We start from the raw sequence: 26,803 nt of genomic DNA, 5'->3' as shown, positions 1-26,803 counted from the left end.
GTTTTTGTTATTATAACCCATAGTATAGCTTAAAGACAGGTTCTGTTATGCCTCTAGCTCTATTTTTTTTGCTCCGAATTTCTCTGGCTATGAATGGTCTTGTATTATTCCATATAAATGTCTAGATAGTTTTTTCCATTACTGAGAAAAATGTCATTGGAATTTCGATGGGGATTGCATTGAATTTGTATACCACTTTGGGTAGTGTGGACATTTTCACTATGTTGATTCTTCCAATCCGAGAGCATGGGATATCTTTCCATCCTCTTGTATCCTCTCTAATTTCTCTCAGCAGTGGTTTGTAGTTCTTATTATAGAGATATTTCACATCCTTGGGTAACTCAATTCCTAAGTATTTTATTATTTTGGTGGCTATTGTAAATGGGCAAGCTGTCTTGATTTCTCTTTCTGCATGTTCTCTGTTGGAGATTAGAAATGCTACTGATTTTTGTGTGTTGATTTTGTATCCTGCTACTGTGCTGAAATCATTTATCAATTCCAACAGTTTTTTTGTAGAGGCTTTAGGCTGTTCGATATACAGGATCATGTCATCTACAAACAGGGACAGTTTGACTTCATCTTTTCCAATCTGGATGCCCTTTATTTCCTTCTCTTCTCTGATTGCTCTGGCTAGTACTTCCAACACTATGTTGAATAGGAGTGGTGAGAGTAGGCATCCTTGTCTAGTTCCTGTTCTTAAAGGAAAAGCTTTCAGCTTTTCCCCACTCAGGATTATATTGGCAGTGGGTTTATCATATATGGCTTTAATTATGTTGAGATACTTTCCATCTATACCTAACTTATAGAGAATGTTTGTCATGAATGAATGTTGAATTTTATCAAATGCTTTTTCAGCATCTGTAGAGAAGACCATATGGTCATTGTGTTTGATTTTATTAATATGGTGTATCACATTTGTTGATTTGCATATGTTGAAGAAACATTGCATCCCTGGGATGAATCCCACTTGATCATGGTGAATAATTTTCCATATGTGTTGCTGTATTCTGTTAACTAGTACTTTATGGAGGATTTTTACATCTATATTCATCAAGGATATCGGCCTATAGTTTTCTTTTTCAGTTGTATCTTTACCTGGTTTTGGTATCAGGATGATGTTTGCGTCATAGAATGAGTTTGGGAGAATTACTTCTGTAATTCTATTCCAATCTTTTGGAATAGTTTGTAAAGAATTGGTGTCAATTCCCCTTTGAATGTTTGGTAAAATTCTGCTGTAAATCCATCTCATACTGTGCTTTTCTTTGTTGGGAGCCTTCTGAGCACAGCTTCAATGTCCTCTATTGTTATTGGTCTGTTCAGATTTTCTACATCTTCTTGGCTCAGTTTTGGTAGCCTGTGTGTATCCTGAAATTTATCCATTTCCTCCAGATTTTCAAATTTGTTGGTGTATAGTTGTTTGTAGTAGTCTCGAATGTTTCCTTGTATTTCAGATACATCAGTTGTAATATCAACTTTTCCATTTCTAATTTTTTTTATTTGGATCTTCTCTCTTCTTTTTTTTTAGTTAGCCATGCTAAAGGTTTGTCAATTGTATTTATCTTTTCAAAAAACCAACTTTTTGATTCGTTGATCCTTTTGTATGGTTTTTCGGTTTACAATTTCATGAACTTCTGCTCTGATCTTAATAATGTCTTTCCATCTGCTAACTTTGGGTTTGGATTGTTCTTGTTTTTTAGTTCTTTAAGGTGAAATGTTAGGTTGTTCATTTGACATCTTTCCGTTCTTCTGAAGTAAGCATTTAATGGGATAAATTTCCTGCTTAGTATTGCTTTTGCAGTATCCCACAGGATTTGGTATGATGTATCATGACTTTCATTAGTTTCAATAAATATTTGATTTCCTGTTTGATTTCTTCTTGGACCTATATGTAATTAAGTAGAATGCTGTTTAATTTCCATGTGTTTGTATAGTTTCTAGAATTTCTTTTGTTATTGATTTCTAATTTTAATCCATTGTGGTCTGAAAAAATACATGGGATAATTCTAATTTTTTTGAATATGTTGCGACTTGATTTGTGACCTAATATGTGATCTATCCTAGATAATTATGCATGGGCTGATGAGAAGAATGAATATTCTGAGGTTGTTGGATAGAATGTTTTGTAGATATCTGCCAAGTCCAATTGGTCTAGTATGTTGTTTAGATATTGTGTTTCTCTGCTGATTCTTTGCCTAGATGATCTGTCCAATATTGATAGTGGAATGTTCAGGTCCCCTGCTATTACGGTATTAGTGTCTATTTCTTCCTAATAGAGTTTGCTTTATAAATCTGACTGCTCCAACATTGGGTGCGTACATATTTATGATTGTTATGTCTTCTTGATGGATCAATCCTTTTATCATTATGTAGTGGCCCTCATTATCTCTTTTCATGGTTTTTCATTTAAAGTCTATTTTATAAGATATAAGAATAGCTACTGCAGCTCATTTTTCACTTCTGTTTGCATGGTAAATTTTTTTCCATCCTTTCACTCTTAGTCTATGTGAATCTTTATGGGTGAGGTCGGTCTCTTGAAAGAAGCATATAGTTGGGTCCTCCTTTTTAATCCAGTCAGCCAGTCTTTGTCTTTCAATTGGGGAATTTAAGCCTTTTACATTAAGACTAGTTATTGAAAAGTGTTGATTTAATCTTAGCATTTTATTGATTTTTGTTTGGATGTCTTAGGTGTCTTTTGTTCCTTTCTTTCTGATTTACTGTTTCTTTTCTGTATTTGTTGATTCCTTTGGTTGTAGATAGCCTTTGTGTTCATTTGTTTTCTCTTCATGGATGCCATTTTTATTATTCTAGTGGGTTTTGATTTTTCTTCGGTTTTTATGGCAGTGGTAGTTGTTTTTCAGGTACCAAACCCAGTACTCCCTTGAGAATTTCTTGAAGGGTGGTTGTGTGGTAGTGAACTCCTGCAGTTTTTGATTGTCTGAGAAATATACTATTTGCCCTTCATTTTGAAGGATAGCCTTGCAGCATAGAGTATTCTTGGCTGGTAATCTATGTCTTTTAGTATTTTGAATGTATCATCCCATTCCTTTCTGGCTTTTAAGGTTTGTGATGAAAAGTCTGATGTTAGTCTGATTGGGACTCCCTTATAGGTGATTTGACTCTTTTGTATTGCAGCTTTTAAGATTCTCTCTTTGTCTTTGAGTTTTGCCTATTTGCCTATAACATATCTTGGAGAAGACCTTTTTGGGTTGAATATGTTTGGGGATCTTTGAGCTTCCTGAATCTGAAGATCTGTGTCTTTTCTAATACCTGGGAAGTTTTCTGCCACTCTTTTGTTGAATGTGTTTTCAATGCAATCTCCTTTTCCCTCCCCTTCTGGAATACCCATGACTCAGATATTTGAGTGCTTAAGGTTGTCTGATATCTCGCTCAGATTCTCTTCAATGCTTTTAATTCTAGTGAAATAGTAGAAAATGACAGAAGGATGGGAATGGCAAGACAGATCACAGATCAGATTTGAAGAAAGCTCCTGCTGGTGAAATTGAAGACCTGGAAATTGAGACTTGGAAAGAGAAAGGGGAGCAGAGTGAGGATGAGGAAGAACGTGACTGAGAGAAAATCAAGGACCTTCTGGAGTTAAATTTTGCATAAGGTTCTACATAGAGACCTTGCTCATCACATGTCCATGACCACATGGATACATCTTGAGAGAACCCAACCAAGATTAGCAGAGCACCTCCAGATGACTTGTGTCTGACTACAGACTCATGAGGAGACCAGAGGAGACCAATAAACGTTCACAACATAGACTCCTATATGATACAAAAGAAAAAAAATCACTTTAAACTATTTATTTTGGGGTGGCTTGTTATGCAGCAATAGCTTCCTGATGCTATAATCATGCAAACAGAACTGAGGACATTCAGAATAATCTGCTACATGTATTTGAAGGAACATTCATGATTACCAGGTTATTTACATGTATTTTAGATAATTATATTAAAATGTGACAATCAATGAAATTCCATTCCAGGTAGTTGGGAAACATTGGAAGAACATGTATGTTTGTCCACCAAAAAGTCATTCCTGCAATTCAGAAGTCATCATCCCTACAGGCCTGACTTGGTAGGATTCAAACTCTTGAGTGAGTCACCCACTGCTCAGGAGCATTGAAGAGCATTTAGAACATAAAAGGCAAAATAAAATTTATGATCAAGTATATATATATATTGTTCACTTACCAGGATATTCATGTACATAACAAAAAATTTTAAAGGGGGAGATATTTTGTTTAGGGTAATAGAAGGAGTCATATATGTAGACTACATTGGGTATTTTTAAGGAAAAACCAAGATCACTGAATAGCATTATATTCACTTTTTTTAAAAAGTGGAAATCCTGTCATTTGTAACAATACAGATGACCCTAGAGGACATTATGCTAAGTAAAATAATGCAAGCACAGAAAGACAAATACCACATGGTCTCATTTGTGGAATCATAAAAGTTGAGCTCATAGAAGTAGAGAATAGAATGATGGTTTCCAAAGGCTGGAGTGGTTGGAGAGTGGGGTGAAGTTGGAGAGATGTTGGCAAAGGATACATAATTACAGTGAGATAGGAGGAATAACTTCAAGAAATCTAGGGTACAGTAGAGTGAACATAGTTTATAAAAATATATTATATTCTTTTAAAATGCAAAGAGAATCGATGTTGAGTTCTTGCCCCAAAATGATAACTAGGTGAGATAATGCATTTGTTAATTAGCTCGATTTAATCATATCACCATGTATATATACTTCAAAACATGATGTTGTACAAGATAAACTCACACAATATTATCTGTCAATTAAAAAATGACACAGAGAGACACCAGAGAACTGTTGAAGGTGACGGACGTTTATTACCTTGATTGTGCTGATGGTAACATCAATGTGTACACAGGTTTAAACACACCATGTTGTGTATATTAACTATACTCAGTTTTTCTATATCAGTTAAATGTTCATAAACCTGGAAAAAAAACAAACAAGAAAAAGGTAGATAAACATGATGCAGGGAATAATACGGAACATGGAACCAAATCCTCACTCCACTGAATAAACCCCTTCACACAAAGTTTCCACATTTCCATGAGTAGATGCATATCATCAAAAACAAATATTCCATAGAAAATGTATGATTTTAAATTCAACAAATGATTGGAAATTGTACATATATAAGGTCATCTCTGAGTTGAAGAACATACTGTCAATAGTTTTATGCTAATTTTTCTTTCTGTGTAGATTAAATCTTTAACATATGTTTGATAGGCAAAATTTCGTTACTATTCTGTGCCAGGGAATGTGGCTGTGAACCCTGTGAACACTGTGCTGTGTAAGAGAATAGAATCCTCCTTCCTCCTTTCCACACAAAAATCAACTACATTGTATATTGATAAATTATAATAAATAAATAGATAAATAAATAAATGAAAAGAATCATTGTTAACTACTCTTACTTGATTATGATACAACATACATATTTTTTAAAACACAAGATTGTATATAAGGTAAAAATGTGTAATTAAAATTTGTCAATTAAAATAAATTGTTTATAAAAGTAAAAATATTTAAAAAATAGTTGCTGAGGGGGGGAAATAGAGAACAGTATCATAATGACCAGAATAAAATCCCATTATCAGCTATAAAACTACTAGTATGTTAAGGTCTACATTATAAAGAAGAGCAGTTAAGGTTGTCATATAGAAAGAAATGATAGACACGAAACTGAAAACCTGTGGTCTATAATTTCTTTTATTAAAAAGTACATAAAAAGCCTCAGTTGCCAAGTGTAGTTTATTCTGTAAAACTTGTACAACTCATCACCATATGAAATGAACAGAAATCTCCAAACTGTTTGTGATACAAAGTGGGGAATAACTTTGTGAACGTAGAAAAAGAGAAAGGGAAAAAATATCAGATATCCGCGAGATCAGAAAGTTACTAAAGAGAGTTATGTAAAGTCTATAAAGCAGTTGAAAATAATGAAATTAAAATAAAAGGAAATAAATGGCAAGTTGTACTTCCATGAACTGATCAATGAATTTTAATGTCCGCTTCTGAAGCTTAGAGCCCTGTAATCACAGACAATTCTTGAAAAACAGCTCTTTTATGGCTTCCTTCTGAAGAGTCTTTTCAGGGCCCCATGTATGTCTTTATTTCTCAGGCTGTAGATGAAGGGGTTCAGCATGGGTGTGACCACAGTGTACATCACTGAGGCTGCTGCACTTGAGTGTGAGTCCTGTGTAGCAGCAGAACTAAGGTACACTCCTATGATCGTACAATAAAATAAGGAGACAACTGAGAGGTGAGAGGCACAGGTGGAAAAAGCTTTACACTTTCCTGGAGCTGATGAGATTGCACATATGGAAGAAACTATTTTGGAGTAAGAGTAAAGGATCCCAACAAGGGGTCCACAAAACCACAGTACTGCTGCAGAATAAATCCCCACGTTATTAGAAAAGGTGTCAGAACAGGCAAGGTGGACAACGTGATTAAGTTCACAGAAGAAGTGGGGGATTTCCAAGTCTGTACAGAAGGACAGCTGCAGAACCATTAAACTATGGAACAAGGAGTTCAGGGCACTCATGATCCAGGACACAAGAACCAGGAGTCCACAGAGGCGGACATTCATGATGACTGTGTATTGGAGGGGGTAACAGATGGCCACAAACCGGTCATAGGCCATCACAGTCAGGAGTAAGGTGTCCAAAATTCCAAAGAGTAAATAAAAGTATACCTGGGTGATGCAGCCTTCATATGTTATGACTTTGCTCTGCGTCTGTATATTCACTAGCATCTTTGGGACAGTGGTGGAGGTGAAACAGATGTCCACAAAGGAAAGTTTGGAGAGGAAGAAATACATGGGAGTGTGGAGGTGGGAGTCTGAGATGATGACCAGGATGATGAGCAGGTTCCCAAGCACTGTCACCAGGTACATAGACAGGAACAGCCCAGATAGAATGGGTTGCAGTCCGCGTTCCTCTGAAAGTCCCAGGAGAAGAAATTCTGATATTCGTGTTTCATTCCTCGGTTCCATATGGTTGATGTGTCTATGAAAAAAGAGCTAGACATCATGACCCAAACATGCTTTACCAACCTGTCAAAACACTAATTCCTGTATTTGGTGTATTAACATGATTTCTTTAGTGGATCCCCGGTGCTACCTCTGAATAGAAATCCCTGTCCCATTGTCACCCTTTTCCCAAAAGATCATGCAGTATAAAATTTTAATGAGAAATTCCTTCATAGAGTTGAGGATTATAAATTGACAATCACATCACATTCTCTATCTAGGCAGTGATTGATCAGTGCTAAGAAACAAAAGTCCATAAAATGTAATGATAGAGTGATAACTGATAACACAGCAAATAAAAACAATTATAAGTAGATAAAGTGATAATTGTGTAACAGTCAGATGGTGATGGGTACTATGAAGAAAAAGAAGAGATAGAGGAAGAAGTCGATAGGGACCGTTATCTTTTTACTTTTTGATAGGGTGTTCAGAAAAAAAATAGTGCCAACATATGTCAGTTTGAACATTCATATAAAGGAAAAAAGAGCAAAGGAATTAATAAAAAATCTAAAAAAGGAAGTACACAAAGAGCAACAAAATTTGAGCTCTAGTATGTGAAATATTAGGAGAAATGTTTTGGCTTTTATGTGGTCTGACAGGAGATGAGGCAAGACTTTTTCCCACTCTTCTCGTGTGACAACTTTTCTCTGTTATGCTTGGATACTCAGTTTTTATCTCTTTTCTGACAAATCCAAACAGCACATGATAGTCCTTGTCTGGTCTTTGCCCAACATGCACAGGCCTCCCAAGACCATGTTCTGTAACACCCTGAACACACCACGACATTTCTACCATTTTCCACTGAATTACATCCTGCAAGTGATGTATCCTTGAGGGTATTACATCATACACATTTAATCCATTGTACCCTGTCTTTACCACCATAATGCAAGATCCAAATAGCAGGCACTGTACGCATTTTATCTACCTTTGTATTAGTGTGCATTATGTTAAAAAAAAAATAAAAAGTTGTGAAATATAATGAGTAACAGTTAAATAACACATGGTTAAATAGAACAGTTTCAAAACAACTGGGCTAAATGGAGCATCAAACATCAATGAACAAGATATAAAATACCAGTAATTTAATGACATTAAGATGGATTAATAATTAAATTGTCAAGGACATAGTTATAAAACTACATACTAGAGAATATTCCTAGTGTGCTTTGGCACATTCTCAGCCAATGCTCATTTACTATTTGTTGAATGAATCAGGAATTAAGCCTCAGTATATATGGGCATTTAATACATGAAAAGGTTGTAGGTCAATTTAGTGGGAAATGCTTGAATAGTTAAATAAACTCTGGCATCAATGGCTTTCTGTCTGGAAGAAAATGAAATTGGTCCCCTGTCTCATAATTTAGAATAAATCAGAGGAATTAAAGACCTCAATATAAAAGTACCAATTTTAGACAAATATCTAGAAAACACTTGTAGAATTTACATGTGAGCAAACCATCCCAACTCAGACAAGACTCTGAAGTAGTAAGGTACACATTTAACTAAAATTTGTAACTTTTTATGACCATAAATGTTACTTCAAAAGTCAGTACAGAAACAACATTCTATAAAAATCAATTGAAAACTGATAACTGTAGAAAATGGGCGTATATTAGTAATCAAATCAAAATGATGATCAAATATATAAACATTTCCTCAAATCCAATAAGAATTTAAGAAAACAAGAGATCTCTTTCAAAGTTTCAGAGCCGTCACATTTATCGATATTAGAACTTTTAAATCGGCAGCCAGTGGGGTGCTCTCTAATCTTGCTGGCAGAAATGGGCACTGCTACAAGATCTTGGGGAAACAATCAGCTACAAATATAAAAAATGCAGGTGATCTGTCACTCAGACTTCCTCAGCCTTGGATCTGCTAAAATCCTGGGCCAGATCGTTCTTCGTGGTGGGGTCTGCCCTGTGCATTGTATGAAGTTAAGCAGCACTCTTGGCTTTCCAAGGACCCCTCTCCAGTGTGAAAGCCAAAAATGACTCTGGACATTGCTCAATGTCACCTGGAAGAAAAAGTCACCCCTGGTAGAGAGGACCGTTTTAACTAAACAATCCCAAAATTTCTAGTACTGATATAATAGCAGTTTACTGAGGACAAAATGTGACAAACCGTTAATAGTGTAAATGGCATGGAGACACCTGAGATGTTATGTAGCCACTGAAATAATGAATCAGCATTGCAGTAGTTGGTTTCAGAAACTTCCTTAAGGTACAACTCAGTGAGAAAAAAAGAGGAGAACAGTTAGAAAAGAAGACAGCACTAAAACATAAAGAGCATTTCCAGTGTGCACAGGATGTATAATACAGAAAGAGAAGTTTTAAAGTGAAACTAAGAACCTAGATAACAAGGAGTGGCAGGGAGATGCAGTGGGGTTAATTAGAGAGCTTCAAAACTACTGTATGAAACAGAATGGAGTAAAAATCTGAAACAAAATCATATAAATATATGAAATAGTAATTTGATGACATCAACAAGGGTCACTAATTCAAGATTAAATTGCAGAAGTTTAGAAATAAAAAAATAAATAGGAAGTTTTTTTTAATGACTCGAGTAAGGAGTATCTAAAGTTATAAATTATCTTAAATAGAGGTATGAGGATTCATCCTAATTTGAAAAAGAAAAAAAAATGATATGAGGGTTCAAATATGCTTATGAAAGATAAAGTTGATTTTTATCCAAATGATAAGAATGTTTTTTAAATGATGGCTGAAGGTGATGCAACTTTTAGAAATAGGTTGAACCACAAAAAGACAAAAGGCAACATAAGGAATAATAGAGGTGTAAAATAATGATGTAAATATGCATAAAAGGAAATTTATTTCCTTAAAGCATGCAGGAAAACTTTCCGCATTTTAAAAGCAATGAGGGGAGTACAATATGACTGACTGATAGATTTGGCTACTCAAAATTCATAAACATTCACACATTTCCCTCCAAAAATAATTATAGTTTTATAAAAGGACCAAATGACAAACACCAAAGGTGGTGAATAACCCCAGTTATCTTACTTTTTAAAAAATGTGGTTACAAACCGGAATAAAGACAGTTCAACCTATTAAAGAAGCAAAGAATCTGCACAATTTGCAATAGAGGAAAAATGTCTAAGAAACTCATAAATATATTGGGTATCACAGGACAGGAAATGTAAAGTGAAGCTTGTTTGTGTACCAGTTTAGCCCATGGATTTGTTTTTCCTGTGATACCTAGTGTGTGAGAAAATACTACAGTGAAAAATCCTTTGGTCTGGATTTCTCTTCAATATGGAAACATACTAAAATATGAGCCGTCTCATCAATAAAAAATAAATACCCTTACTTGACTACACATCCCTCCAGAGCTAATGCCATGTTTCTCCTCTGCATTTAGTTGCAAAGGTCCTTGGACTTATGCTCTACTTTTACTGAAACTGCTTTATGCCTCGCAGTCCCTCTTCTTATTGGGTTTCCATGACCACCACTATGCTGTCAACAGTGACCCTGCATTTCTCAGTTCAATATTCACTTCTCTTCTTAGCATCCTCAATAAATACATTACTTAATTAATCAAGTGATCAAAGAAACAACCACAGCAATCTCTGAACTCTGGGCTAGGTGAGGTTTGCTCTCAGGTGACCTCAGGTACATGTTCATGACTTCCATTCTCTCTGTACCTTTCCTGCAGTGCCTACCGAGCTCTGGGACTCACCTATGCGGGTTTTCTGAAAGGAAGGTCTCTGTGTGGAAGTCCGAAGTCTTCCCTGGATGGCTCTTGATGGAAACTGAAGCTGTGGTGCCAGACAAGACAGCAGGAAAGAGTGAAGCACTGATACCTGAGCCAGACTTAGGACTTCAGAAGAGATAACCACGTCCTGCCCAGAGTAAGTTTGCGCACTCTGAGGGACAACAGCAGAGCAGATACATGCAGATCTAGATAGCTGCTCATTAGGCACATTTCCCACTTGTTATTCCAGCACTGAGTACACCATTTTCCTGAGGGACACTGCTCTGTGCTGAAAAATATTTATTTCCTGCAGATTCTCTATTCACAAGACACCAGATTAAACATCAGGGGGATTCAGTCTTTATTACTCTTTCAACGTAAACTTGCCTGCATCCCAGAGATCTAATCTTCTAACATCTTATGCCTACCTTGAGTAAATGATTTTTCCAAAGTCTAAGACTGAGAAACCTGTCTTGACCATGTCCCTTGGATCTACAAAGCCTTAACTTGTGGTGGGGACACAGCTCTTGATATCTTTAGAAAACTGCTCTTCCCTTCTTCACCAAGGGTGTAGTAGATTGAATTATGTCCACCCAAAACTCCCTTGAAGTTTGAATTGTGTCCACCAAGTTTTTTGTATTAGAAACTTAGCCCCCACCATAACTATTAAGAGGTTGGGAAATCCTATTGTGGTAGTTGAAAGGTGGAGTCTTGAAGAGTCTCTATTTAACCATGTGTTATTTCACTGTTATTCATTATATTTCACAACTTTTTACTTTTTTTTAACATAATGCACACTAATACGAAGGTAGATAAAATGGGTAAAGTGCCTGCTATTTGGATCTTGCATTATGGTGGTGAAGACAGGGTACCATGGATTAAATGTGTATGATGTAATGCCCTCAGGGATACATCACTTGCAGGATGTAATTCAGTGGAAAATGGTAGAAATGTCGTGGTGTGTTCAGGGTGTTACAGAACACGGTCTTGGGAGGCCTGTGCATGTTGGACAAAGACCAGACACGGACTGTCATGTGCAGTTTGGATTTGTCAGAAAAGAGATAAAAACTGAGTATCCAAGCATAACAGAGAAAAGTTGTCACACGAGAAGAGTGGGAAAAAGTCTTGCCTCATCTCCTGTCAGACCATATAAAAGCCAAAACGTTTCTCCTAATATTTCATATACTAGAGGTCGAATTTTGTTGCTCTTTGTGTACTTCTTTTTTTAGATTTTTTATTAATTCCTTTGCTCTTTTTTTCTTTATATGAATGTTCAAAGAATTTGTGGTAATGGACATGCTGCCAGTATGGATCTGGTCATCACCTCTTAGGCAGGACTGTTGACAAATTGTGTTTGGAAAATGCTTTAGTATATGAAATAGTCATTTAAAAATACTACTATCAAAAATGAAATTGGAGACACTATAAATGATACCACAGAAATAAAAGAATCATTAGAGACTATTACAAACAACTATATGCCAACAAATTTGAAAACCTGGAGGAAATGGATAAATTTCTGGACACATACTAACTACAAAGACTGAACCAAGAAGACACAGAAAAACTGATCAATAACAGGCAATGAGATTGAAGCAGTAATCAGCAGTCTCCCAACAAAGAGAAGATCAGGACAAGATCGCTTTACAGCTGAATTCTACCAAATCTTTAGAGAGGAATTCATACCAATTCTACTCAAACTATTCAAAAAAATTGAAACAAAGGCCATTCTCCCAAACTCATTCTAAAAGACCAGCATCACCAAAACTAGACAAAGATACAACAAGAAAAGAAAAGTACAATTCAATATCTCTGATGAACACAGACATGAAAATCCTCAACAAATTACTTGCAATCAGAATACATCAGCACATCAAACACATTGCACACCATGATCAAGTGGGCTTCATCCTAGGTAGACAGGATGGTTCAACATTCGCCTGTCAATAAATGTGATATATTACATCAACAAAATCAAGGAAAAACACATATATGATTTTCTCAATAGATGCAGAAAAAGCATTTGACAAACTTCCACATCACTTCATGATGAAGGCTCTCAGCATGTTAGGTATAGAAGGAAATTATCTCAACACAATAATAGACATATATACAATAAGCCCACCATCAATATCATCCTGTTAAGAACAAGAACAAGACAAGGATGTGCACTCTCACCACTCCTATTTAACATCGTATTGGAAGTACTAGCCAGAGAAATGGGGCAAGAGAAAGAAATAAAGGGCATCCAGATTGGAAAAGATGAAGTCAAACTGTCCCTGTTTGCAGGTGACATGACCCTACATATAGAAAAGCCTAAAGACTCTACCAAAAAACTCTTAGAGCTGATTAACAATTTCAGTAATACTGCAAGATACATCAACACCCAAAAAGCAGTAGCATTTATATTCTCCAATAACAAACTAGCAGAAAATGAAATCAAGAAAGTAAGCCCATTTACAATAGTCACCAAGAAAATAAAATACCTAGGAATAGGTATTTTATAAATACAGTTTAACCAAGCAGATGAAATAATGCTACAATGAAAACTACAAATCAATACTGAAAGAAATTCAAGAGGACACAAAAAGGTAGAAAGACAATTCATGCTCTTGGATTGGAAGAATCAAAATGTGAAAATGTCCATACTACCCAAAGTGATCTACAGATTCCATGCAATCCCCATCAAAATACTGATGACATTCATCACAGAAATAGAAAAAGCAATCCTGAAGATGGCAGAATGGACAGTCCCCAGGATCACTCTCTCCCAAAAATTAACCAATTTACAACTATAGAAAAGCAATGACAGACAAGCTGGGGCCGCTAGAGCTCAGGAGAAGATGAGGAGAGACCTACGGAGTTCATGAAGGCAAGAGAAGCCACGATGAGAGAAAGAAAAAACTACTTGGACCATTTCAAGCCCTGGCCACGAACAGGCTGAAGCTGGTGAGCACATGTAGCAGGAGCTGGCAAAAGCCATAGCTGTGCCCATTGGATGAAATTGCTTGGAGTTGGCAGGGGAGAAGATGACCTTGGCAAGCCCCAGGCCAGCAAGACCACTAACAGGGTTCCCATGGTCTCACATAAGAATGAGGAGCCACAACAATGAAGAAAAGTAGCCACTCAGAGGCTGGTGAGTTTTCACAAGGGACTGGCAAACTGCCTGTCCCATGGGAAGTGTTTGCAGCATGGGCAGTGGGAGAGACAGGCCCATCAGGGAAACACTGGGCCACAGCAAGGACAGCTGATCTGCACCCCTATTAGCAAAGGACCACTCACAGGAGACTGCTCAGACATATAGACATGCATGGGGTGCAGTCTGATGAAAAGACTCAAGCCAGATCAGTTTTGGATCTCTTGAAAGCCAGAAGTACCTACAAAGTCAACCATTAAAACCTGAGCTGCACAAAAAGCCTCCCCTACGGAATCAGCAGCAAAGCAGCAGTCTAGCTCAACCACACAGCTCAAGTACTGGTCCCCACAGGAAGTTCCCTCAGTTTAGAAGTAAGCAAAGGACAACAAATTAGTTCCAACACAGAGTTTAAATGATGGTCAGATAGATCTACCATATGACTCAGCTATCCCATTACTGGGAATATACCCAGAGGAATGGAAATCATCAAGTCAAAGGTATACCTCTTCTCCAATGTTCATTGCAGCACTATTTACAATAGCTAAGAGTTGGAACCAGCCTGAAAGTCCATCATCAGATGAGTGGATAGGGAAACTGTGGTATATCTACACAATGGGATACTACTCTGCTATAAAAAATGATGAAATACTGCCATTTGCAACAACATGGATGGACCTAGAGATAATTATTTTAGGTGAAACAAGACAGGCACAGAAGGAACATATTTATCACATGTTCTCACTTATTTGTGGGAGCTAAAAATAAATAAATAAATACACAAATAAATGGGAGTGGGTAGGGAAGAAGACACAACAATTACAATTCCTTGAAGTTGATATGACAAATGAACAGATATGAGGTTGTTGGGAGGGAGGGGGGAGAAGACAGAGGGAGGGAGGTTTCTGTAATGGGCCACAATAATTAACTACATTGTATATTGACAAAATAAAATAAAATTTTTAAAAATGGTGGGAACAGCAAATAATCCAACACAGAACTGAAAGAAAAAACAAAGTACCTGTGATCAGAAACAAAGTTTCATATTAAATACTAAAGGTCTCATCTCATCAAAGAACACCTATAACACATAGAAAGACCAGAACTCCCCTGGGATAACAAGCCAGAAAGGTGGGGAGGGCTGGGCACCTCAGCAATGTCCCCTGACACCTGCAACCAATCTTGAGGGTGGGGGATGAGTTCCACAGCCATGCCTGCTGACAAGCACAGCCAGCCCAGCAGCGATCACTGAGCTGCTGCAGGAAGCACCCCAGTCTCTAGCAACCTGGGACAGGGCAGGGCCAAGGGACTTGGCCACAGACCCCTGATGCATGCAACCAGCCCAGAGACTACTCCCAAGCTGCCACAGGAAGCACCCTGGGCTCTCCCAAGCAGGCATGGTGGGAAGCCTCAGACTTCGGCCATGACCCCTAGACATGTGTGACCAGCCAGCCATGACCACCAAGTGGCGGCAAGAAGGGCCCCAGTTTTCTGAGCTGGAACAGTGGGGGGTGAGGGGTTTTCCACACCACCCTGACATCTGGGCCCAGCCCAGCAATGACCAAGCCACCACTGCAAGCCCCACAGTCTCTCCTATGGGAATGAGGGGGCTGCCACAGCCCTCAATCCTGTCCCTCCTCCTATCTAGAATGTAAAAAGTAATATTAATAAAATATCATTTTCTTTGAAAAGAAAAAGAAAAAAAAACAGTCCTAACATTTATATGGAAAAAAAAGACCCCGAATAACCAAAACAATCCTGAGGAAAAAAGAAAAAGAAAAAATGCAGAGGCACCACCCTACCTGACAAGAACAGAGTGAAAAGACAACCTTCAGAATGGGAGAAAATACTTATAAAGTGTACATCCAACAAGGGAATAATATCCAGAATATACAAAGAACCGAAAAAACTACATAGTAAAAAACCAAATAACTCAATTAAAAAACGAGCAAAGGAGCTAAACAGACATTTTTGAAGGAAGACATACAAATGGCAACAGGTACTTGAAAAAATGCTCAACACAACTAAGGGTCAGAGAAATGCAAATTAAAACCATATTGAGATATCATCTCATTCCAGTTAGACTGGTTATAATAAAAAAGATTGAGAATAACAAATGCTGACAAGGATGTGGAGAAAGGGAAACTCTTCTACACTGTTGTTGGGACTGTGAATTAGTACAGCCACTATGAAAAACAGTATGGAAGTCTCTCAAACTCCTAGGGGTAGATCCACCATACAATCCAGCAATCCTACTGATGGGTATATACCCAAAGGAATGGAAATTATCATGTTGAAGGGATACCTGCACTCCAATGTCTATTGAAGTTCTATTTACAATGGGCAAGATATCGGGCTGGCCAGTTAGCTCAGTTGGTTAGAGCATGGTGCTGGTACAATGGGCAAGATATGGAACCAACCTAAATTTCCATCAACAGATGACTGGATAAGGAAAGTGTGGTACATATATCACGATGAACCTTGATTCACAAGTACTAAGAGAACCCCAACTGATAGGAGTATCCTTATTATGTTAATGAGGTCACTCACTTGGCCCCTGGATAGTTTTAGGATGGGGGTTGGTCACCATAAAGGCCCTATAATCAGATGTTTGGGACTTTGAGCCATCCCAACATCCAAGGAGAGGAAGCAGATTAGAAATTGTGTTCAATCACATAGTTGATGATTTAATCAATCACGCCTTTCTTATTAAACCATAATAAGAACGCTGAATGCAAATCTCAGGGGAGCTTCCTGGCTTTTATACACATCAATGTGCTGGGAGGTGACATACCCTAATTCCGCAGGTTAAGGGCATAGGAGCTCTGCATCCAGGATTCTCCAAGACCTTTCCCTATACATCTCTTCATTTTGCTGGTCCTGGGTTGTAACCTTTGTAATAACACCGTGATCATAAATATAGCATTTTTCTGAGTTCCGTGAGTACTTCCCGTGAATTATCAAACCTGAGCAGGTCTAGGGAACCTCTGAATTTGTAGTCAGTTCATCAGAAGTGTGGGGACCCCCTGAACGTGTGGCTGGCATCTGACATGAGGGCAATCTTGTTCGGGACTGTGGCCTTAAACTGGTGGAGTCTGACACTTACTCAAGGTGGTTAGCATCAAAATTGAATTGCACTACCCCTAGTTGGGGTAGAAGCAGATAGACAGTGTTAAAAAAAAAAAACATGGAATTCACTAAAATGACTCTGACTTACTGAAACATGTCTTTTAGGAAGAGAAAGGATGAAATGGGGGATGGAACCTTTGATTTCCGATGAGTACATAGTAAGCCATTGCATGAAACTACAGCTGTGCTACAATTAGTTTCTAAAGGTAAAAGTTACCAATGGAATTTAGAGCTGATGGACTTACCCCCCAGAAATCTGGCTCACTAAACACACAAAAAAATGCAAAGTAAAAAGAAATATGCTAAACAGAAAATTCATTTCTATTTTTATCTGTAATAGCTACACTGAATGTTAAAAAGAATGTTGAAGTGGATCTTGATGCTGGACCAAGCTCATATTTTGGTCATTCTGAGCTATAGCCACTAGCCTCAGAGCAGCCCCAAAACGAATAATTATGCTGGGACAACAGAGAGTCCCTCTAAGACCTCTGATCACCCAGAAGGTGGTTCAGGTCAGGGTGGGTTAAAATCAGAAACTAATGAACTAGATTGATTGCCAATGACTGACCTTCTGGTCTAACAAATACCTCAGTAATTCTTATTGATTTGCTCTATAATTAAACTGAATTATACCATGACTATACTGTGATGTGGTGTAATACTAGCATAGCTAAGATATAACGAACATGTGCATAAGGCATGATGTTACTGATAGTGATGATTAAATGTATTGAAAGACTGAGTTAAAATGACTTCAATATAAAATACCTATGGAAAATGACCTGTCTGAGAAAGAACTGGATCTGGCTAATCATCAGCTGATTTCTAGGCTAAATAGTTTTGCACAAACTTAACATGGGGTACAAACAGTACATCAAGAAGGAAAAATGGGTAATCCAATTAGCACAAGAATATGAGCATGTACGTAGTGTCTTTATATGACAAATTAGTTGTTTCTCTAAATCTATTCCTATTGCACAAAACCTCCTCCAAATGTTAAGCATAATCATGTTGGTATTATTGCTGTATCTGTTATAAAAATGCTACACCAAGTGCAGATGCTTAGACAGGTATTTGCTATAAATGGAACTATGATCAAGACCAGGGGGTGAATTGTTGTATTACAAAAAAATTGTCTGCTCTGTTTTCCAGGTTTCTCGCACATAATTTCCCTTAGAATTTCTAGAGTGACAGGAGAATCCTTTTCATGCTAATGAGACAACTTGTAGATAGCAGCAGGTTGGGGTCTGGTGACCAGAAAGATCAACCATGTAATTAGAAGGCTTAGACTTTGACTCATCCCAACATTAAGGAAAGGGATAAGTGTTTGAGATTTATTTCAATTATGTGCCCAATTATGTAACCAATTATGCCTATGTAATGACACCCCAATAAAAACACTGGACCTCAAAGCTCAGGGGAGCTTCTTGGTTGGTGGTACATAAAAATGTTCTCGGAGAGTGACATGCCCTGATTCCGCAGGGAGAAGGTATGGAAGCTCTGTGTTCAGAACACTTCCAGACCTTGCCCTATGTGTCTGCTTATTTGGCTGTTCCTGGGTCATATCCTTTATAATAAAACTATAAGCATATGTATGGTGTGCTCGTGAGTTCTGTTGAAACTGAGGAGTTCTTGGGAATCCTCAGATGTGTGGTCTGTTGATTAGAGTGTGGGGAAGCTTTGGGACCCTGAAGCATAGACAGAAAACAATGGCTTCTGAAGTCATGGGCATGAGAATCACTGATTTAGATCAACTTTGTGATTCTGAATAATAAATATTGAGGTCCAGGGAGATAAAATGACCTGTTAAGGCCACTTTTGGCTGGTATGTGAAGTGGGGCAGACTTCTTAAACTTTTGGAGTCTGATGCTAACTCTGGGTGGTCAGTGTCAGACTTGAATTGCAGTATATCCAGCTGGGGATGAAAGAGAATAACTACATTGTCTTTTCTTTTTTTCTCTCTCATTTTCCTGAGAGAGAGCTTATTATCATTATTTTACATGTGTAAGCTATGCATGCAGAATTCCAAGATGCTTTCCATCACCTTCATCCACTAGTGTTACTACCATGATTAACTTAAGTAACTTGGCCTCAAGGATTTGACAGATGATTAAGGATCCTAATACTTTGACTTTAAGATAGAGAGGTGTGTTGGTGTGACTGACCTAATCTCATGAGTTCTTTAAGAGAAGGTAGTTTTCTGTGGCTGGTAGCAGAAGAAGAAGTCTGGCTCATCATAAGGATGCGAAGGATTGGACACACCATTTGTGGCTTGAAAGGGATGGAGGAAGTTGCAAAGAATGTGGGTATCCTCTAGGAACTTACAGCAGTCCTCAGCTAACAAGCAGTAATATATGGGAAACAAAGCCCTACAACTGCAGAGAACTGAATTCTTCCATCAACCTAAATGAGCTTGGAAGCAGACTCTTCTCCAGAGCCTCTAGATGAGAATGCAGCCCAGCCAACACCTTGATTTCAGCCTTGGGAGTCCATGAGCAGAGAACCAAGTCAATGTAACCTAGACTTTTAATATGCAGAAATGAGATAATAAATGGGAGTTGTTTTATGCTAACTGGCTATGCAGCAATAGAAAACTCATACACTACAACCTAGAGTCTTGAGGCATGTTCTCAAGACAAAGCAGCTATTGACTAATAGATCAGTGTACTAGAATATGTCAAAAGTTGTTCTCTACTTTTCTATTCTAGAAGGTAGAATATAAAAATATCCCCAGAAATCTATGGCCTTGGTTGTCCCCACTCTCTATCATGACATTCTTAAAGCCAAACAAAAGGAGGCACAGAGAGAAAACAATGGCTTCTGAAGCCATGGGCAGCTGCGGGTTCAAAAAATCCCGTTTCCATATTGTTCTGGGGAGATTGAATCGCAGTACTACTTGCAGGAAGAGCCAGAGCTGTACATAACAAATCGACTTGTCATTCATTGCTCAGAGGTACTTATGGCCGAGAAGTTACCTGTGATGTCCTCTGTGTGTTCCAAGGCCACCAGGAGCTTCAGAATCATCAAAAGTGTGGGTATGAGAGAGTTTGAAGGTCACTTAAAGCATTGGTTTTCACTCAGGGGTGGTCCTGTCCCCCAGGGGATGCTTGGAAATGTCTGGTGGCATTTTTGTTTTTTACAACTAGGAGGAGAAATCCAGAGATTCTGCTCAGCATCCTACAATGCACAGGTTAGTCCCCTGCAGTGAAGAATGATCCTCCCCGAAACATCAACAATGTCACCATGAGAAACCCTTATTTAGATCGACTTTGTGGTCTTGCATAATAAGTATTCAGATCCAGAGAGGTAAAATGACCTGTTAAAATCACATGACATGAGAAATGTATACTCTCTTCTTTTACCAAGTGGACTCTGATACCGTCCTGGCCCCATTTATTGGGGGAAGGGGCACCAATTGCAGGTCGGAGAAAAAGAAAGCCTGTAGGACAAATTCCATGTATTTGAGGGAGAGATGTCGTATCTGAAAATCCTCCAGGTATGTTGACTTTATAAAGCAGAAGAGTGATTTAAAAATCTAGGCTTGAGGATCTACCAAAGGCGCGTGCGCGCACACACACACACACACACACTCACACACACACACACGCACACACACACACACTCACACACACACACTCACACACACACACTCACACACACACTCACACACACACACATACACACACACACTCACACACAGACACACACACACGCACGCACGCACGCACACACACACACGCACACACGCGCGCACGCACACACGCACGCACGCACGCACACACGCACACACAGTGATCTCCCACCCCGCCAACACACACACACACACACGCACACGCACACACAGTGATCTCCCACCCCGCCAACACACACACACACACACACACGCACACGCACGCACGCACGCACACACGCACACACACACGCGCGCACACGCACACACACACGCACACACACACGCACACACACACTCACACACACGCACACGCACACGCACGCACACACACACACAGTGATCTCCCACCCCGCCAACACACACACACACACACACACACACAGTGATCTCCCACCCCGCCAACACACACACACACGCACACACACACACACTCGCACACACACACACACACACCACACACACACACACGCACGCACACACACTCTCACACACACACACACACACACAATACTCCTGTAGTTATTTAGCCAGGGTTCACGGATGTCCAACACCAACCCCAGAGAGTTGAGCTTAGGAGCCATATTAACATCCTTGGTTTTCAATTCTGGTTTCCCCACTTTTGAACAGGTATTCAGTAAATACTGGCTTCCTCTTTGTGCATTCTATCTCTCTGATATTTACATTCTTTTCCTGCTGTTCATGTCCCACCTCCATGCTTCTAATTATCTCTTTCTGCAGTCCAAAGGCACTAGTATACCTCCAGCACAGCAGTCATCTTACGGGTCCCAGAGGGATCTTTCCACTATGCAAACTAGCTCACATAGTTCACTTTCTTGAAACGTTGGACTGACTCTTATTAAATTCAAAAATAGCGAAAATTGTCTAGATGCAAATATAGGGCACTTGGTGATGTGTGCCCTACTGAACTAGTTTTATTTTTCATTATTCTTCAATCCACCACATTGTTCTCCAGCCATGAAGGACTACTTTGGATGTCCTAAGAATGCAATGCTCTTCCCTTTTTTGTTGTGGTAAAACTCACATGACATAAAATTCACCATTGTAATCATTTAAAAGTGTACAACTCAGTGGTACATTTACAGTGTTATGTGACCATCACAACTGTCTAATCGAGGAAACTTCTTGTCACCCCAAAAGGAAACCCTGTCCTGTGTCCATTAGCAGTCATTCACCATTTATCCCTCCCCTAACCCCTGGAAATTACTCATCTACCTTCTATCTCTACAGATTTGCCTATTCTGGACATTTTGTACAAGTGGAATTGTACACTATCTGATGTTTTATGTCTGGCTTCTTTCATTTATTATTATCTACATTTTTACACCCCAGTTCCTTCTGCCTGGAGGACTCTTACCTTGAAGACTACAAGTTTTCCTTCAAGATTCATTCCAACTCTTTTCTCCTTTCAAATACCCTCTTTGTCTTTTCTTTCCAACAATCCCCCCTATCAGAGCTGGACAATCGTTATTGTGCCCAATCTATATTATATTGCCTATTGTGAGGTATTGCATTTATTTCATTTTTTATCTTTATCCCCTCTTTGGTGGAAGGAGTAATGTCATATTGCTTCCTTTATTCCAAAATGGAGTTGGATGTTCAACATGTAGTAATTCCTGGAAAGTTTTTCCTAAATGAATGAATGAATGGATGGATGGATGGATGGATGGATGGATGGATGAATGAATGAATGAATGAGTTGGGCTGGCCAGTTAGCACATGTGAGAGAGCATGGTGCTGATAACACCAAGGTAAAGAATTCGAATCCCAGTACCAGCCAAAAAAAGAAAAAAAAGAACATACATTGTTAATAACGGAAAAGCAGGGAAACAAAGAATAATGCTAAAGTGAGTGTGAAAGATACAGAGGATGGAAATGTAGAATAAAAGTAGCAGCAACTACTGCTAAATTGAAAGCAAAAAGCAGCGTAATTATGTTGAGAAAGAAGGGACTGCAGTTGATGCGAAAGCTATTTCCAAGCCCAGGGTCTTAAAAGTTGGAAGGACTTGGTTTAGTTAAACTTTGACCTCTTTATCCCTGTTGGGGAGCATTGGAAAGTGATGCTGTTAAAAGCAAATCCTCTCTCCATATCTCATTTTCTGTGCCCTTACAAGGATGCTCTGGCTTCCCAAGATGATACCACGGAAGAATCGAATTTCACTGGCTCTGTTTCTCCTGTGAACAATTGTTGAAGATGGGAGCTCTGCCCCCAGGAAGGACAGGGTGGCAGAGTCACTAATGAGATTTCTGGGAGACACAGTCATGCTTCCTCTGCTATTGGTTAAAGCAAATTGGAGTAGATATACAATTAACAAAATCCTTACACTATCCGAGGCTTCTGGTACCGAATTCCCATTGTGCCTCATTTTCTAAAAAAGTTCTACATTACTGTATTCTCTGAGGCCTGCAATTCTCTAGACGTGCAGGAGCTAAAACAGTAGACTCGATTTTGGCAGCCCTGCGTCTTTGGTAGCTTTAGAGCCCAGTGTATGTCTCCTAACCAAAGTCAGGCTCCTTTCCTTAGATATGGTCTCTAGGGAGCAGGGAAATAATGAGCGTTCCCTCTATATTTGTATGTAGTTAATTCATTACAGACGTGAATCAAAGGGTTGGAGAAATGTCTTCCTATTTCCCAAGGCATTGACTCAGGAATGTCTAAAGCATCACAAAGTTTTGTTTTGTTTTCTCCATTGTGTCTTCGTGTCATTTCTACGTGTTAGGTTTCGGGACCACTGCTGCTCGTTCAGTTAAAAAAATAGTAACCCCTTTTATTGGTAACCATTGTTTATATTTCATTTATGTTCACCATGTTCTCTACATAAATTTAACAAAAATGAAATTTCTAAATATAAAGTCCCAAAGTATACTCTCCTCTTTTCACATAAAGCACCTTATGTACATTTTCCAACATTATTAAATTCTCATCATGTCAAAGTATTTCATCATATGGAGGTAGCCTCTTAAAAAAAATATTTATTTTTTAATTATGCTGATAATATTAAAAAGAAAAAAACAGTCAAATAAGAAAAATATTTATTTTTTAATTGACACGTATTGATTGTACATATTTATGCGGTGCAGTGTTGTTATTTCAATGCATGTACACAATGCATGATGGTGAAATCAGGGTAATACTTCCCCTTTTTTTAAACTTTCTTTTATATTTGCATTTTTATTTATTTTTTAATTTTATTTTTTATTGAGGTGTAATTGATTATACACACTCACGGGGTACAAAGTTGACTATCAATGGTCGTGTACAATATGCAAATTGTCAAATCAGAATAGTCAGCTTATTCGTCATGACATGTAATCACTCTTTGTGTCCACTAATGCATTTCTCTTTCACCCTCCTCTCGCTCCTCCTTCCGTCCCCCTTTCCACTTTTAGTAACCACACTTCTGCTCTCTCCTCTAAAAGTTTAATGCATTATTGTGACGGTTGTTTCTCTCACTCTCTATGTATTTCATTATGGTTTATTTATTTATTAATTCAGCTGCCACTTACAAGTGAGAGCAGTATTTCTTTTTGTGCACCTGGTTTGTTTCACTCAACGTAATTTTTTCCAGGCTCATCCTGTTCCCCATTTTCGAACACTGACTTTCTGAGTGTTTTCCTACGATTAATACTGTTTTATTTTTATTTTTCTCTTTTAGAATAATCTGTATTTGTTCTTTGTTCAGTTTCCAAAAATTAAGATGTTTTCTTGATCACATTTAAGTGAAAAAGCATAATTTTTATGCTGTTTCAGTGAGCAGGCGGTCAATTCCTTTATGCTACATTTTTAATTCTCTATCTTCAAAATATGTTTAAAAGTCGAGAAGAGGAAATCACCTAGTATTTTTCTGTCTCCCATAATTTTATTGCTGGTGCCAGTTTATTCTCTAAGATGAAATTTAGAATATCTATTCATATTACGAGAAAAATTCCATTGTAATTTTTTTGAAGATTCCGTTAAAGTTATAAATGAATTTTGAAAAAAATGATGTGTTCAGATTCCCATTCAAGAAACAGGAATTTTCTTCTAGGTATTACAGCCCCTCTTTGAGTAAACCTTCCTGTGGTGTTTTTTAAAAATATAGATTATGTTCATTTTTTATGAACAGTATTTTAGCATATTATAGGTTTAATGCCACTAAAAATATCACTCCTCCCATATTTTACCCTGATACAGCTAATATATTAAGAAAGCTTTTGATTTCTTCATATTTGTGAAGTGTCATGTTTGTTTTTAAGATATTTGAAACTAATTGTAACAGTTTTTATAAAAATCATCTACTTTCTCCAAATGGTTATCTACAACATTTATTTCACTTCTAGGTCTATTGCATTATTTGAAATTCAGGAATGCTCTTAAAATTAATTATAAGAGCTTCAATTCTTATTTTACATTTTGCCTTTCAAAAAAATAACCCTACAGTTTATGATTTAGTATCATGCCCTCCATAATTTAAGATATAATATTTTTTTATCATGTTATCTTGCATTTTTTTTTATTCTTAGATATGCTAGAGGGTATTAAAGGTATGAATAAGTGTTTCATGTTTAATTAACTATCTGGAAAAAGAATATTAAATCCTATCTCCATGTTCCCAAATATATTTCAACAAAGATAAATATGTAGATAGTGTAGATTATACATGAATACTTGTGACTTAGAAAGTCAAAGTTCTTTCAGACTGAAAAGACTTTGAGAGAAATAAAAGAAAGATCAATATTTGGACAATAAATTATAATATTCTGAATAAGAAAATGTGCCATCCAGAATACTGGATTGCAAAACATAATCTATTCAACTAATAAGAGTTAATATATTTAATCTATAAAGTCTTAACTATAAATAATTATTAAATCCATTACTGAGCAAAACGGCATAGGATATTAGACAGTCACAAAATTAGATGTAAAAATGTATGTTTGAGAAAATTTTCATTTTTATTAACCTATGAAAGTGTCATTGTAACAAGGTACTTTCCAATGAAGGAAATAAAAAATAATTTTTTAGGTAAGAAATAAAAATTCCAACATATAAACTATTGGATGGTGTTATAGTAGGTGAAGCCGCATGCCTGAGGATAGCTTATCTTTCTTGTATGCTGCTGGTGGGCCACAAAGAATATGACTGAAGCAAGAAAAGATCTTAAACATAGGAAAAGATACAAAAGTTCACAAGGAAGAATAAAGAAAAGCAAACGAAAATACAGTGAGATGTCATTTTTTAATCCATCAGACTGGCGAAATACTTAATAGTGTGACCACCCACTCTGTGGCCAGGCAGTGGGGGAGGAAGGACTTTCACATGTTGCTGGTGTAAGCATAAATAGCAACCATCCCATGGAGATCAATTTTGCAGTGTCTATCAAAATCATAAATGCACAAAATTTTGACCCTATTATTCTTGTAATAATTTATCCTTCAGTTATATTCATGCATGTGCAAAACAACATGGAAAAGGATATAAATGAATGCATTGGGTATAATACCAGATAGGAAACAATTTAAATACTTATCAATAAGTAATTCTTAAATTATGGTACACCCATATAATGGAATACCATGTAGATGGGGGGGAGAGAGAAAAAGAGAGAGAGAGAGACAGAAAGATCTTTAAGCATTGAAATTAAATTATTCAAGATTTTCCCAGAAAAATATATTTAAAATTCTACCTTTTCTGTTAAAAAAAAAAACAAAACAGAAGAAAGGAAAAAGAACACATGTCTTTGTTGGCTTGAATTCTATAGAAAGGTAATTAGTATTAGCAGTGGTGACCCATTTGGGGGTGGGAGGTAGAAGGTGAGATGGAGTAACAAGGGGATGGGGTGGGAGGAAAGTTTTTACTGAGCTACCTTTAAAGGTAGTTTGATTTGAAATCATGCAATGTATTAACTCTTAAAAATTAAAATAAAAGAGGATGAAGACATAAAAAAAAAATCCAGTATGTGGGAAGAGAAATAACACTTCAGATACTGCTGTGAAAAGACAGTTGGCTTTCGTTCATGGGCTGAAGAAAATAAATCAGCATACAGATCTTTGATAATTACACAAATATTTGCGAAAACTGAAG

General features: G+C 37.6%; 1 protein-coding gene across 1 annotated transcript; it reads right to left on the bottom strand.

Moving 5' to 3' along the window:
- Positions 1-6,106: 6,106 nt before the first annotated feature.
- On the bottom strand, positions 6,107-7,036 carry LOC134389443 (olfactory receptor 7A17-like). Its single transcript, XM_063113011.1, has one exon. The coding sequence runs from the start codon at positions 7,034-7,036 to the stop codon at positions 6,107-6,109; it is 930 nt and encodes a 309-aa protein (XP_062969081.1).
- Between the last annotated feature and the right edge of the window lie 19,767 nt (positions 7,037-26,803).

The sequence above is a fragment of the Cynocephalus volans genome, chromosome 10 (assembly GCF_027409185.1).
Source record: "Cynocephalus volans isolate mCynVol1 chromosome 10, mCynVol1.pri, whole genome shotgun sequence".
In the NCBI taxonomy this organism is placed as follows: Eukaryota; Metazoa; Chordata; class Mammalia; order Dermoptera; family Cynocephalidae; genus Cynocephalus; species Cynocephalus volans.
The sequence above is the reverse complement of the archived record's forward strand: the minus strand, read 5'-3'. Positions and strand labels throughout refer to the sequence as shown.